Source organism: Scyliorhinus canicula, chromosome 30, assembly GCF_902713615.1.
Source record: "Scyliorhinus canicula chromosome 30, sScyCan1.1, whole genome shotgun sequence".
NCBI lineage: Eukaryota > Metazoa > Chordata > Chondrichthyes > Carcharhiniformes > Scyliorhinidae > Scyliorhinus > Scyliorhinus canicula.
In genome coordinates, this window is record NC_052175.1 from 14,865,698 (window position 1) to 14,880,465 (window position 14,768).

The window sequence follows — 14,768 nt, forward strand, 5'->3', positions numbered from 1 at the left end:
GAGAACGCTTACCCGGAGATCAGAGGCTGAATGCCCTTGACTGCTGAAGTGTTCCCCGACTGGAAGGGAATATTCCCGCCTGGCGATTGACGCGCGATGTCCGTTCATCCTGTCTGCATGGTCTTGCCAATGTACCACGCTTCGGGACATCCTTTACTGCAGCGTATGAGGCAGACAACGCTGGCTGAGTCGCAGGAGTACGTACCGCGTACCTGGTGGGTGGTTAGAAGGCATGTTTGAGGAGGTGAGGTTGAAAGATACGGGCCGCACTTCATTGGCCGTTGCGATTCTCTGTTGCTGCCCGCAGTGCACCAGGTACAGGTTTCCCAGCATCATGGAGCGACTACACATGGAAACACCCACCCTCAGTGAACGGCACGCAGCTGAGAAACGGGTGGCCAGGGAACGGGTGGCCAAGATATATAGGTATGGTCGAGCGAGTTAGTGAAGGTGATTATTGATAAACAAGAATGTACCTTCTGGCCTTGTTCTCTTGTGTAAGTCCCTGTTTCCTGTGTCTGTCCAGGTTAACCGCACGGCATTGCACTGGGCAGTTGCTGGAGGAAATGAAAATGTCGTGAAACTTCTACTGGAATTCAATGCAAATGTCGACATTGAGGACAAGGTGTGTATGTCAGGTATCTGCTGTCGATAGTTAATCACCTTCGTATCTTTGACTCAGCTGTCCTTGTCTAAGTGACTTGCTGATGTCCAGTTTCCTTCATGTAAATATATCAGGGAATGGGAGAAGGCCATTCAGCCCTGCGACTGTGTTCTACCCCTCCATCAGATTGTGGCTCCCTCTGAGGTAGGATACGCCACATCCAGAAGCTCCCTGAGGACTGGCACTATGAGTGGCGGGCACGGTGGCCTAGTGGTTAGCACTGCTGCCTCACGGCGCTGAGGTCCCAGGTTCGATCCCGGCTCTGGGTCACTGTCCGTGTGGAGTTTGCACATTCTCCCCGTGTCTGCGTGGGTCTCGCCCCCACAACCCAAAGATGTGCAGAGTAGGTGGATTGGCCAGGCTAAATTGCCCCTTCATTGGAAAAAATAATTGGGTAATCTAAATTTATAAAAAAAAAATAAGATTATTTTTATGGTCAATTTAACTCAATTTAAGCCATGTGTATTAATATAAACTCCAATTTCACCTGCATTGTGACTTGGGGTCAGATGGGACAGGAATTGACTGCGTGTGGCTCTACTTCAGAGTTACCTAACACCGTCCCTCTGTAATCTGAAGACAGATCCTGCATTTCATGCAAAATCCTTTTGTTTTCTTTGCAGTTTGGAATGACGCCCGCCCTACTTGCTGGCTGGTTTGGCCATCTCAAAATTCTACAGATCCTGGTTAACGCAGGAGCAAAGGTCACTGCTGCGAACTGGGTAATTTCCATACCACAAACTCGACATGAGGTGATGCACGAGAACGGGACCAGCCAGTTCCACAAGCAGATTCTCAGCTGTGATCACAAATTCCAACCTTATCCAGTAGCACCAGCCCGTCATCGCGAGATAGTCCGACTTTCTAGGAATTGGGAGTGGACCAACGTGGGCGGCACGGTAGCACAGCGGTTAGCACAGTTGCTTCACAGCTCCAGGGTCCCAGGTTCGATTCCCGGCTGGGTCACGGTCTGTGCAGAGTCTGCACATCCTCCCCGTGTGTGCGTGGGTTTCCTCCGGGTGCTCCGGTTTCCTCCCACAGTCCAAAGATGTGCGGGTTAGGGTGGATTGACCATGTTTGCTGTTATGGGAATTGGGGGGAGGGGGAGGGGGGGGGGGGGGGGGGGGGTGCTATTTCGGACAGTCGATGCAGCCTCGATAGACTAACCCGAACATACACTGTAGGGATTCTACGAATGAGTTCCAGTTGGTAATTTAGGGTGCTGGGGAGAGCGACTGATTGGCTGAGGGGGAGGAATTAAACTTGGTCGAAACACGGCAGGACCAAATGATATTGCGGATATTTTGGGAGACAGAATATTTGAGTTAGACGGTACTGATCATGTTATATATCTGGGTTACAATGTGATAACCATGTTGTATATATTCAGATAATTACAGTCAGTAACACAGGGTGCTGGGGGAGAGGGGTTACTGAGTGACAGTGTGAGGGAGCTGGGGGAGAGGGGTTACTGAGTGACAGTGTGAGGGAGCTGGGGAGAGGGGTTACTGAGTGACAGTGTGAGGGAGCTGGGTTAACATCAGTAGAGATACAGTCAGTAACACAGGGTGCTGGGGGAGAGGGGTTACTGAGTGACAGTGTGAGGGAGCTGGGGGAGAGGGGTTACTGAGTGACAGTGTGAGGGAGCTGGATTAACATCAGTAGAGATACAGTCAGTAACACAGGGTACTGGGGGAGAGGGGTTACTGAGTGACAGTGTGAGGGAGCTGGGGGAGAGGGGTTACTGAGTGACAGTGTGAGGGAGCTGGATTAACATCAGTAGAGATACAGTCAGTAACACAGGGTGCTGGGGGAGAGGGGTTACTGAGTGACAGTGTGAGGGAGCTGGGGGAGAGGGGTTACTGAGTGACAGTGTGAGGGAGCTGGGGGAGAGGGGTTACTGAGTGACAGTGTGAGGGAGCTGGATTAACATCAGTAGAGATACAGTCAGTAACACAGGGTGCTGGGGGAGAGGGGTTACTGAGTGACAGTGTGAGGGAGCTGGGGGAGAGGGGTTACTGAGTGACAGTGTGAGGAGCTGGGGGAGAGGGGTTACTGAGTGACAGTGTGAGGGAGCTGGATTAACATCAGTAGAGATACAGTCAGTAACACAGGGTGCTGGGGGAGAGGGGTTACTGAGTGACAGTGTGAGGGAGCTGGTGGAGAGGGGTTACTGAGTGACAGTGTGAGCGAGCTGGATTAACATCAGTAGAGATACAGTCAGTAACACAGGGAGCTGGGGGAGAGGGGTTACTGAGTGACAGTGTGAGGGAGCTGGTGGAGAGGGGTTACTGAGTGACAGTGTGAGGGAGCTGGATTAACATCAGTAGGGATACAGTCAGTAACACAGGGTGCTGGGGGAGAGGGGTTACTGAGTGATAGTGTGAGGGAGCTGGGGGAGAGGGGTTACTGAGTGACAGTGTGAGGGAGCTGGATTAACATCAGTAGAGATACAGTCAGTAACACAGGGTGCTGGGGGAGAGGGGTTACTGAGTGACAGTGTGAGGGAGCTGGATTGACATCAATAGAGGTACAGTCAATAACACAGGGTGCTGGGGGGAGAGGGGTTACTGAGTGACAGTGTGAGGGAGCTGGGGGAGAGGGGTTACTGAGTGACAGTGTGAGGGAGCTGGATTAACATCAGTAGAGATACAGTCAGTAACACAGGGAGCTGGGGGAGAGGGGTTACTGAGTGACAGTGTGAGGGAGCTGGGGGAGAGGGGTTACTGAGTGACAGTGTGAGGGAGCTGGGGGAGAGGGGTTACTGAGTGACAGTGTGAGGGAGCTGGATTAACATCAGTAGGGATACAGTCAGTAACACAGGGTGCTGGGGGAGAGGGGTTACTGAGTGACAGTGTGAGGGAGCTGGATTAACATCAGTAGAGATACAGTCAGTAACACAGGGTGCTGGGGGAGAGGGGTTACTGAGTGACAGTGTGAGGGAGCTGGGGGAGAGGGGTTACTGAGTGACAGTGTGGGGGAGCTGGATTAACATCAGTAGAGATACAGTCAGTAACACAGGGAGCTGGGGGAGAGGGGTTACTGAGTGACAGTGTGAGGGAGCTGGATTAACATCAGTAGAGATACAGTCAGTAACACAGGGTGCTGGGGGGACAGGGGTTATTGAGTGACAGTGTGAGGGAGCTGGATTAACATCAGTAGAGATACAGTCAGTAACACAGGGTGCTAGGGGAGAGGGGTTACTGAGTGACAGTGTGAGGGAGCTGGATTAACATCAGTACAGATACAGTCAGTAACACAGGGTGCTGGGGGAGAGGGGTTACTGAGTGACAGTGTGAGGGAGCTGGATTAACATCAGGAGAGATACAGTCAGTAACACAGGGTGCTGGGGGAGAGGGGTTACTGAGTGACAGTGTGAGGGAGCTGGGGGAGAGGGGTTACTGAGTGACAGTGTGAGGGAGCTGGGGGAGAGGGGTTACTGAGTGACAGTGTGAGGGAGCTGGGGGAGAGGGGTTACTGAGTGACAGTGTGAGGGAGCTGGATTAACATCAGTACAGATACAGTCAGTAACACAGGGTGCTGGGGGAGAGGGGTTACTGAGTGACAGTGTGAGGGAGCTGGATTAACATCAGTAGAGATACAGTCAGTAACACAGGGTGCTGGGGGAGAGGGGTTACTGAGTGACAGTGTGAGGGAGCTGGATTAACATCAATAGAGATACAGTCAGTAACACAGGGTGCTGAGGGTAGAGGGGTTACTGAGTGACAGTGTGAGGGAGCTGGGGGAGAGGGGTTACTGAGTGACAGTGTGAGGCAGCTCAGAGATACTGTACCAGAGATAGTCAGTGACATGGATTTGAGTTGATATGTTTGGATATTTTTCCTATCTGTTCAGATTGGGCAAAGTCTGCATCATTGCGCTGCTCAGCAGGGACATCTGGACATTATCAACTACACGATGGATGATTTGGAGGAGGTGCCGCTGGACAAGCCGGATCAGGTGAGAAGGAGGCCATTCGGCCCATCGAGTCTGCACCGGCTCCTGTAAAGAGCACCCTACCCAAGGTCAACACCTCCACCCTATCCCCATAACCCAGTAACCCCACCCAACACTAAGGGCAACTTTGGACACTAAGCAGCAATTTATCATGGCCAATCCACCCTAACCTGCACATCTTTGGACTGTGGGAGGAAACCGGAGCACCCGGAGGAAACCCACGCAGACACGGGGAGAACGTGCAGACTCCGCACAGACAGTGACCCAGCCGGGAATCGAACCTGGGACCCTGGAGCTGTGAAGCAATTGTGCTATCCACAATGCTACCGTGGTGCAGGCAGAGTCCATTCAGCCCATCATGTCTGTGCCAGCCCCAATAAGGGAATACAGAAACTAGCCGCTCATTTTCCCTTTTCCCATCATCAGGGCAGGTTCCAGCACTTCAGATACAGATCCAGGAACTTTCTAAATGATTTGAGCGTTTCACCTCTATCACCACCTGAGGCAGTGATTCCTAAACACCCACCCCACCTGGTGTAAACTCTAATCCTTCGACAAATCACCATAAACCTATGTCCTCTGGAACTGACCCCCTCAGCTAGGGGAAACACCTGTCTACCCTTCTTGGCCCCACGATAAGACCATAAGAACTAGGAGCAGGAGTCGGCCATCTGGCCCCTCGAGCCTGCTCCGCCATTCAATTAGATCATGGCTGATCTTTTGTGGACTCAGCTCCACTTTCCGGCCCGAACACCATAACCCTTAATCCCTTTATTCTTCAAAAAGCTATCTATATTTACCTTAAAAACATGTAATGAAGGAGCCTCAACTGCTTCACTGGGCAAGGAATTCCATAGATTCACAACCCTTTGGGTGAAGAAGTTCCTCCTAAACTCAGTCCTAAATCTACTTCCCCTTATTTGAGGCTATGCCCCCTAGTTCTGCTTTCACCCGCCAGTGGAAACAACCTGCCCGCATCTATCCTATCTATTCCCTTCATAATTTTATATGTTTCTATCAGATCCCCCCTCATCCTTCTAAATTCCAACGAGTCCAGTCCCAGTCTACTCAACCTCTCCTCATAATCCAACCCCTTCAGCTCTGGGTTTAACCTAGTGAATCTCCTCTGCACACCCTCCAGCGCCAGTACGTCCTTTCTCAGGTAAGGAGACCAAAATTGAACACAATACTCCAGGTGTGGCCTCACTAACACCTTATACAATTGCAACATAACCTCCCTAGTCTTAAACTCCATCCCTCTAGCAATGAAGGACAAAACTCCATTTGCCTTCTTAATCACCTGTTGCACCTGTAAACCAACTTTCTGTGACTCATGCACTAGCACACCCAGGTCTCTCTGCACAGCGGCATGCTTTAATATTTTATCGTTTAAATAATAATCCCGTTTGCTGTTATTCCTACCAAAATGTTGTACACCTCAATTAGGTCACGCTTTAGCCGCCTCTGCTCGAAGGGAAACAACCCTCGTCCATCCAATCTCTCCACGTAGCTGCAACGTTCCAGCCCTGGAAATATTCTTGTTAATCTGCTCTGCTCTCTCTCCAGAGCAACTCTGTCCTTCCTGTAATGTGGTGACCAGAACTGTGCACAATACCCCAACTGTGTCCTAACCAGCATTTGATACAGTCCCATCATTGTACCCCTGCTTCAATTCCTCACCCACTAAAGGAAGGTATTCCATAAGCTTCCATGATTATTCTGTCTCCAAGGACCTGTGGACATTCACTCCAAGGTCTGTCACTTCCTCAATCCCTCTCAATATCTTCCCATTTATTCAGTATTCCTGCACTTCCTTTGACCGCTCCGAATGCATCACCTCACACTTTTCTGGATTGGATTCCATTTGCCACTTCCCTGCCCATTCAACCAAAACCATTCACATCATTCTGGAGTCGAGAGCTATCCTCTTCACTGTCAACCACACGGCCAAATTATGCGGCATCTGCAAATTTCTCAATCATGCCTTCCACATTGAAGTCTAAATCATTGATGTGTAGAACAAACAGCAAGGGCCCCAACACTGAGCCCTGTGGAACATTCCTGGAAACTGTTCACCATTCACAGGAACATCCATCGACCGTTACCCTCTCTTTCCTATCACTGGAACAACATTGGATCCAACCTGCCAATTTCCCATGTATCCCATCAGATCCCACTTATCTGACCAGTCTGCCGTGTGTGACCTTCTCAAATAAATGCCTCACTGAAATCCATGTAGACAACATCCACTGCGCTCCCCTCATCAACCCTCCTTGTTACTTCCTCACAATATTATATTTTTAAGTAAATTTAGGAGTACCCAAATCTTTTTTTTTCCAATTAAGGGGCAATTTAGCGTGGCCAATCCACCTACCCCGCACATCTTTGGGTTGTGGGGGCGAAACCCACGCAGATACGGGGAGAATGTGCAAACTCCGCACGGACAGTGACCCGGGGCCGGGTTCGAACCCGGGTCTTCTGTGCCGTGAGGCAGCAGTGCTAACCACTGAGCCACCGAGCCGCCCACCTGCCTTAAAAAATTCCAATACGTTAGTAAGACACGATCTTCCCTCAACAAAGGCCCATTACCACCGCCCTATCTCCCTAACCCCACTTAATCTGCACACCTTTGGACACTAAGGGGCGATTTTATCACGGCCAATCCACCCTAACCTGCACGTCTTTCCGGACTTGTGGGAGGAAACCGGAGCACCCGGAGGAATCCCACCCAGACACGGGGAGAACGGTGCAGAGTCCGCACAGTGACCCAAGGTTGGAATTCAGCCCTGGCGCTGTGAGGCAGCAGTGCTAACCAATGTGCCGTTGTGCCGCCCCGGGGTTTGCTGGGTAACGGGGATAGGGTGGGGGTGTGGGCTTAAGTAGGGTGCTCTTTCCAAGGGCCGGTGCAGACTCGATGGGCCGAATGGCCTCCTTCTGCACTGTAAATTCTATGTCTACGTCTATGGAAGAATTTTCATCAAGGTCATTTCCTGCCCAACTATTAAAGATCCCACCTTCCCCAGAACCGGCCCCACTGCCTCAGAAACCCAATGCCCTCTCTCCAACACATTTCTGCTGTTTCTATGTGGCATTGGGAGAAATCCTGAGATTCCTGCTTTGGAGGGGTCGTTTCCTTCCACCTTCTTCCCAGCTCCCTAAAACTCTTGATCGTTTTCAGCTCCAAATACCCTCCCCTTCCCATTTCCATCTGCAAACTCACTTTTACAGTGGGAGTGGCAGGCCGAGTTCAGTTCAATGTAGATAATGACGTGCGGGCTTGACTCACTTACTTAGAACATAGAACAGTACAGCACAGAACAGGCCCTTCGGCCCTCAATGTTGTGCCGAGCCATGATCACCCTACTCAAACCCACGTATCCACCCTATACCCGTAACCCAACAACCCCCCCCCTTAACCTTACTTTTATTAGGACACTATGGGCAATTTAGCCTGGCCAATCCACCTAACCCGCACATCTTTGGACTGTGGGAGGAAACCGGAGCACCCGGAGGAAACCCACGCACACACGGGGAGGACGTGCAGACTCCGCACAGACAGTGACCCAGCCGGGAATCGAACCTGGGACCCTGGAGCTGTGAAGCATTTATGCTAACCACCATGCTACCCTGCTGCCCCTACTTGATTTTTCTTCCTGCAGAATGGAAAGACCCCATTACTGTTGGCGGCTGAAAATGGCCGCCTGGCCATGGTGATCCACCTTCGTGCCCTCGACTGTGACCACCAGCTTAAAGACAAGGTATTTCTCGTGCAGGCAAAGCCCAAGACCTTAATAAATATTGCCTGGGAATGATCCGGCCTCATTGTTAACACAGTGCGTCCAATTCTTCCTCACCCAAACCCAGGAAGGGAACAACATCGGCCATCTGGCAGCGAGACAGGGCCATGTGGATGTGTTGGACAATCTGATGGACGTGATCTTCACAGAGGCTAGAAACCAGGTTAGTCACTGCACGACGTTCGGCTTTGCCTGTGGCTGTTGGCAACGTGGGGGCTCAATTGTAAGGAATGGGCGTTTTAGTCCAATACAGTAAGAACTCCGTTAACGCACTCTTTACTAAAGGTAGATGTGTGCTTTGCGCTTTTCATTATTAAAGTTGATTTGCCACTGCCCAATGGGGAATAACTGTCCTGGTTGTCAATCACGAACTGGGTGGAATGAAAATGAAATGAAAATCGCTTATTGTCACGAGTAGGCTTCAAATGAAGTTACTGTGAAAAGCCCCTAGTCGCCATGTTCCGGAGCCTGTTCGGGGAGGCTGGTACGGGAATTGAACCCGTGCTGCTGGTCTGCCTTGGTCTGCTTTCAAAGCCAGCGATTTAGCCCAGTGTGCTAAACCAGCCCCTTGGAGATTGGGGAAGGGTTCAGTGACCTTTCTACCTGGTGTTCTCTTGCTTGGTGGGGATTACGCCATGCTGCACGATGCTTTCCTGCGGGTATCAGTAACACATCAGTTGGTACTCCCTTGATCTGTGCCGCTCAGTGACTCTGGACAGAGTTCTCTCTGAGGCTCGGGAGCAGCAAGTGCTCTGTTAATGATATATTGTCTTTAATTGTACACTGGTGGGGGCAGTAACTGGAGATTGACTTGCATCGCTATCGACACAGACTGAAACTGCTGTTGCTGCTTTGGGCCTTGTTATGGGTAAATCTGGAATCATATTTTCTGTTAAATGTAGAGTTAACAATTAATTTTTCCAATTAAGGGGCAATTTAGCGTGGCCAATCCACCTACCCTGCACATCTTTGGGTTGTGGGGGGGTGAGACCCACACAAACACGGGGAGAATGTGCAAACTCCACACTGTCCATGTGAGAGTACCTTTAAGAAATGGGTGTTTACTACTGCAGTGATGTCAGAGAGTGGGTGGAGCTGGATTGTCTGTCAGCTTTTTTACTTTTGTTTTAGGCTGTTTGCTGCAGGGTGTGTTTTGGTTTCGTTTTAAACGTTGGAGCTGAAGCCAGACAGAGCAGGTGGACTGCTGTTCTCGCTGCCATCAAAAGACCATCTTTTGTGGGCAGCACGGTGGCGCAGTGGGTTAGCCCTGTTGCCTCACGGTGCCGAGGTCCCAGGTTCGATCCCGGCTCTGGGTCACTGTCCGTGTGGAGTTTGCACATTCTCCCCGTGTCTGCGTGGGTTTCGCCCCCACAACCCAAAGATGTGCAGGGTAGGTGGATTGGCCACACTAAATCGCCCCTTAATTGGAAACAATCAATTGGGTACCCTAAATTAAAAAAAAAGACTATCTCTTGATCATTTGGTGAATTCGGAATTATTAATGTTCTCAGTAGTGAATGTAAACCTGATGTGCTTCTGGTAAAAGGTGTTTTAAGTCTTATGGATGTTAAAAGGAAAGTTTAAAGGATTACTTAATGTTGTATTCTTTGGGGGCTGTATTTGAATTAATAGCTGCTAAGATGTTCACTGTATGTTTTAAAAAGGTTAACTTGAGTTCATAGAATAAACATTGTTTTGCTTTAAAAAATACTTTTCCATTTCTGCTGTACCACCCTGTAGAGTGGGCCGTGTGCTCCCCATACCAGGAAGTCGGAGGGAAGTAAAACGGGGACAGAAACAAAAAGCAGTAAGGGGGAAAGTGTAAGGCAGAGAAGCCATAGTCAAAGATCAAAGAGGCCACAGTACAGAATACAGTGACTGAGGGGAGCTCAGTGAATAGGCCCAGTTATACTAAGAGGAATATAACGGGTAGTAAAAACATAAATGGAAAGCGAAGCAGCAGGTTGTTACCTGAAGACGTGGCTTCAACAACAAGGAGAATTAGGAGGAAAGTTAAAAGGAAAAATAACTTAGGAGAGGTTACTGATCGAACATAGAATGCAGAAGGAGGCCATTCAGCCCATCGAGTCTGCACCGATCCACTTACACCCTATCCCTGTAACCCAATAACCCCGCCTAACCTTTTTGAACACGGAGGGCAATTTATCACAGCCAATCCACCTAACCTGCACGTCTTTGGACTGTGGGAGGAAACCGGAGCACCCGGAGGAAACCCACACAGACACGGGGAGAACGTGCAGACTCCACACAGACAGTGACCCAGCGGGGAATTGAACCTGGGACCCTGGCGCTGTGAAGCCACAGTGCTAATCACGTGTGCCACCGACCTGCCCTGAGATGTTAAGATTCAAAACAGAGGTATAAAAGCCAAGGGTATATTTACCTGAATGCTCGTAGCATTCGGAATAAGGTAAATGAGTTGATGGCGCAAATCATGGTGAATGACTACGATTTAGTGGCCATTACTGAAACACGGTTAAAGGATGGTCAAGACTGGGAGTTAAATATCCGAGGGTATCAAACTATTCGGAAAGGACAGAGTGGATGGTAAGGGAGGTGGTGTAGCTCTGTTATTTAAGGATGACATCCGGGTAGTTGTGAGGAATGGCAATGGAGGATAAGGTTCAATCCGTTTGGGTGGAAATCTGAAGAATGTAAAGGGGACGTCCCTGTCGAGATGTGATGAGAGGTTATGGGATGCCCACGCCCAATAATGCTGCGGCCGACGGCCGAAATGGAGATTTGCCAATCAAACATTTCAGCTGGAGGGTGCTAAGGAATTGTCCCAATCTCTTTCAAACCCCCTGTCTGCTTGTTTTCAGGACGGACAAAGGGCCTTGCACCTCGCGGCTGAGGGTGGACATCTGGACTGTGTCAAATTGCTACTTGACAACCACTGTCAAATCAACGTGCTGTGCAATGTGAGTACAGACGGGAAACAGTGTGAGTACAATCGGTGCGGAACAGTGCGAGCGTGTGTACAGTACTACAATCCTGGATTGTCCTTCCTATCAGTCGGGTTGAAACCCCTGGATTCATCACGACAGCTTCTACTTGCAAAGCATCTTGAACGTGGCACAAAACGCCCCAAGGCCCTTCAAAGGAGTTCCATCAAACGACATTTGACACTGAGCCTGCGAAGGAGATATTAAGGCCCATAACTCACACATTCGAAACGCACGGTCTGAGAGTCTGGTGGAGACAGATTCACATTCAAACTAACCTGACTCCGCGTGTCCCTATCTTGTGCCTTTTAACGAATTACTTTTGAAAATCCAAGTATGCTCCATCCACTGGTTACCCTCTACTTTACTAGTTATATCCTCGGGAACTTTAATACATTTGTGGGACATCATTTCCATTTCACACAGGGATGTTAACTTTGTCCGATGGTACTATGCTTTCCGAGATATCGTGAATGGTAGATTCCAGCTATTCTGTGTCAGGCCTGTTAATCCCTGATTTCATCCCCACTCCTTTTTTGAGTCACAATGTTGCATTTGTTCGCTTCCAATCTGCTGGGGCTGTTCTTACATTATTGCAATGAAAGCATTTAAGTTTTCTTATCTTTCTTCCACCCTGACAAGCTTTCCTTTTAACCTTTGGGGAAAAAAATCTCTTTAATATCTCCAGCTAGGCCTTCTTTGTTTTGACCATCAGTGGATTTCTCATTTTCCCAGTTTCTGCACTTCACAGATTGAAATTAGAACAGTACAGCACAGAACAGGCCCTTCGGCCCTCAATGTTGTGCCGAGCCATGATCACCCTACTCAAACCCACGTATCCACCCTGTACCCGTAACCCAACAACCCCCCCCTTAACCTTACTTTTTAGGACACTACGGGCAATTTAGCATGGCCAATCCACCTAACCCGCACATCTTTGGACTGTGGGAGGAAACCGGTGCACCCGGAGGAAACCCACGCACACACGGGGAGGACGTGCAGACTCCACACAGACAGTGACCCAGCCGGGAATCGAACCTGGGACCCTGGAGCTGTGAAGCATTTATGCTAACCACCGTGCTACCCTGCTGCCCAATTGATGTTGAAAACTCAACCTTGCTTTATAAACGAATTCAAAATCATCCGCCATTCCTGCTGCCTGTCTAGCAGTTTTAGCCTTTCCTCTTCCACATGAGTCCTCACTCCTGCGGGAAGTGAATCTTCAAATTCCTCCACAATCACCGTTTCCCGAGGAGCTTCGTACATTTGGGGGTGGACTCGCCGATTCTGAGGCTGTGTCCGGGGAGTGTGTCCAGTCTTATGATGGAAAAGGCAGCGCCACCCTCTGCCCAGTGGGGGACGAGCAGCCTGGCCAAAGAAACCCCCCCCCCCCGGCGTTCTCGACAGACATGGATGGAGAATTGCCGGGTCTGTGGCCGCGCATGAGCACGGCGGGATCAGCAGCGGCCGCAACGTACAACATGGCTCCGGCCACACGTGGACCTGCCAGATATGTCCCCTATAACCCCCCCCCCCCATCGCCACACCCAGACCACCCACCGCCAGTCCCCCAGCCCCTGCCGAAGCCCCCCTGGCCCCTCCCCCCCTCCCCCAGACTGTGGCGGAGTTGGACGCAGTCCGCAGCCGGCACGCGAGGCTGACGAAACCTCGGACCGCAAGTGGTCCACGCCGTCGGGAAGTCGGCCCATCGAGTGCGGAGCATCGGGGAGGGCCTGCAGGTGACGTCCTGAGGATGTACCAACGATGTGCGGCGTGCTCACCGATGGCGCGTTTTGGAGGGGGGGGGGGCTACGGAAACAGGCTCCGCCCCTGATTTCAGCATCAAAGGCATTCTCCGCCCGATTGGCAAATTCGATTTTGGCTTCGGCAATCGGAGGATCCTGCCTAAAGTCTATTTTTAATTCTCGTATCCACCTATCCCCACTTTGTCTAAGAGGAGGTTACACCTTCCTCCAGTCTCTCCTCATCACGAGCGTTTAACTGCAACCTTTTAAATTGATAATCCATTTCCCGACGTTCAAATTCACTCTCTGTTTCTCTGGCTTCTGTTGTATCCACAAACCCTCTTTTCCTTCCCTCCTGCCATTCTCCCCTCTTCCCTCCTCTCCTTCCATTCTTCCCTCTTTCCTTCTCTCCTTCCATTCTCCCCTCTTCCCTCCTCTCCTTCCATTCTCCCCTCTTCCCTCCTCTCCTTCCATTCTCCCCTCTTCCCTCCTCTCCTGCCATTCTCCCCTCTTCCCTCCTCTCCTTCCATTCTTCCCTCTTTCCTGCTCTCCTTCCATTCTCCCCTCTTCCCTCCTCTCCTTCCATTCTTCCCTCTTTCCTCCTCTCCTGCCATTCTCCCCTCTTCCCTCCTCTCCTTCCATTCTTCCCTTTTTCCTGCTCTCCTGCCATTCTCCCCTCTTCCCTCCTCTCCTTCCATTCTTCCCTCTTTCCTTCTCTCCTTCCATTCTCCCCTATTCCCTCCTCTCCTTCCATTCTCCCTTCTTCCCTCCTCTCCTTCCATTCTCCCCTCTTCCCTCCTCTCCTTCCATTCTTCCCTCTTCCCTCCTCTCCTTCCATTCTCCCCTCTTCCCTCCTCTCCTTCCATTCTTCCCTCTTCCCTCTTCTCCTTCCATTCTTCCCTCTTCCCTCCTCTCCTGCCATTCTCCCCTCTTCCCTCCTCTCCTTCCATTCTTCCCTCTTCACTTCTCTCCTTCCATTCTCCCCTCTTCCCTCCTCTCCTTCCATTCTCCCCTCTTCCCTCCTCTCCTTCCATTCTCCCCTCTTTCCTTCTCTCCTTCCATTCTTCCCTCTTCCCTCCTCTCCTTCCATTCTTCCCTCTTTCCTTCTCTCCTGCCATTCTCCCCTCTTCCCTCCTCTCCTGCCACTCTTCCCTCCTCTCCTTCCATTCTCCCCTCTTCCCTCCTCTCCTTCCATTCTCCCCTCTTCCCTCCTCTCCTTCCATTCTCCCCTCTTTCCTCCTCTCCTTCCATTCTCCCCTCTTTCCTCCTCTCCTTCCATTCTCCCCTCTTCCCTCCTCTCCTTCCATTCTCCCCTCTTCCCTCCTCTCCTTCCATTCTCCCCTCTTCCCTCCTCTCCTTCCATTCTCCCCTCTTCCCTCCTCTCCTTCCATTCTTCCCTCTTTCCTTCTCTCCTTCCATTCTCCCCTCTTCCCTCCTCTCCTTCCATTCTTCCCTCTTTCCTTCTCTCCTGCCATTCTCCCTTCTTCCCTCCTCTCCTTCCATTCTTCCCTCTTTCCTTCTCTCCTTCCATTCTCCCCTCTTCCCTCCTCTCCTGCCATTGTCTTTCCTTCTCTTTTCCTTTGCTCTTAAAAAAAATTTAGAGTACCCAATTTTTTTCCAACTAAGGGGGCAATTTAGC

General features: G+C 50.6%; 1 protein-coding gene across 1 annotated transcript in view; it reads left to right on the forward strand.

Annotated features, from left to right (window-relative positions):
* The window catches only part of LOC119958623 (ankyrin repeat and death domain-containing protein 1A-like), a 30,522-nt gene that overhangs the window by 1,062 nt on the left and 14,692 nt on the right, over positions 1-14,768 (forward strand). Inside the window, exons 2-7 of the mRNA XM_038787104.1 lie at positions 503-625; positions 1,288-1,386; positions 4,520-4,624; positions 8,281-8,379; positions 8,486-8,581; positions 11,262-11,360. Of these exons, the coding sequence (XP_038643032.1) occupies positions 503-625; positions 1,288-1,386; positions 4,520-4,624; positions 8,281-8,379; positions 8,486-8,581; positions 11,262-11,360 (621 nt within the window). The remainder of the gene's footprint in view (positions 1-502; positions 626-1,287; positions 1,387-4,519; positions 4,625-8,280; positions 8,380-8,485; positions 8,582-11,261; positions 11,361-14,768) is intronic.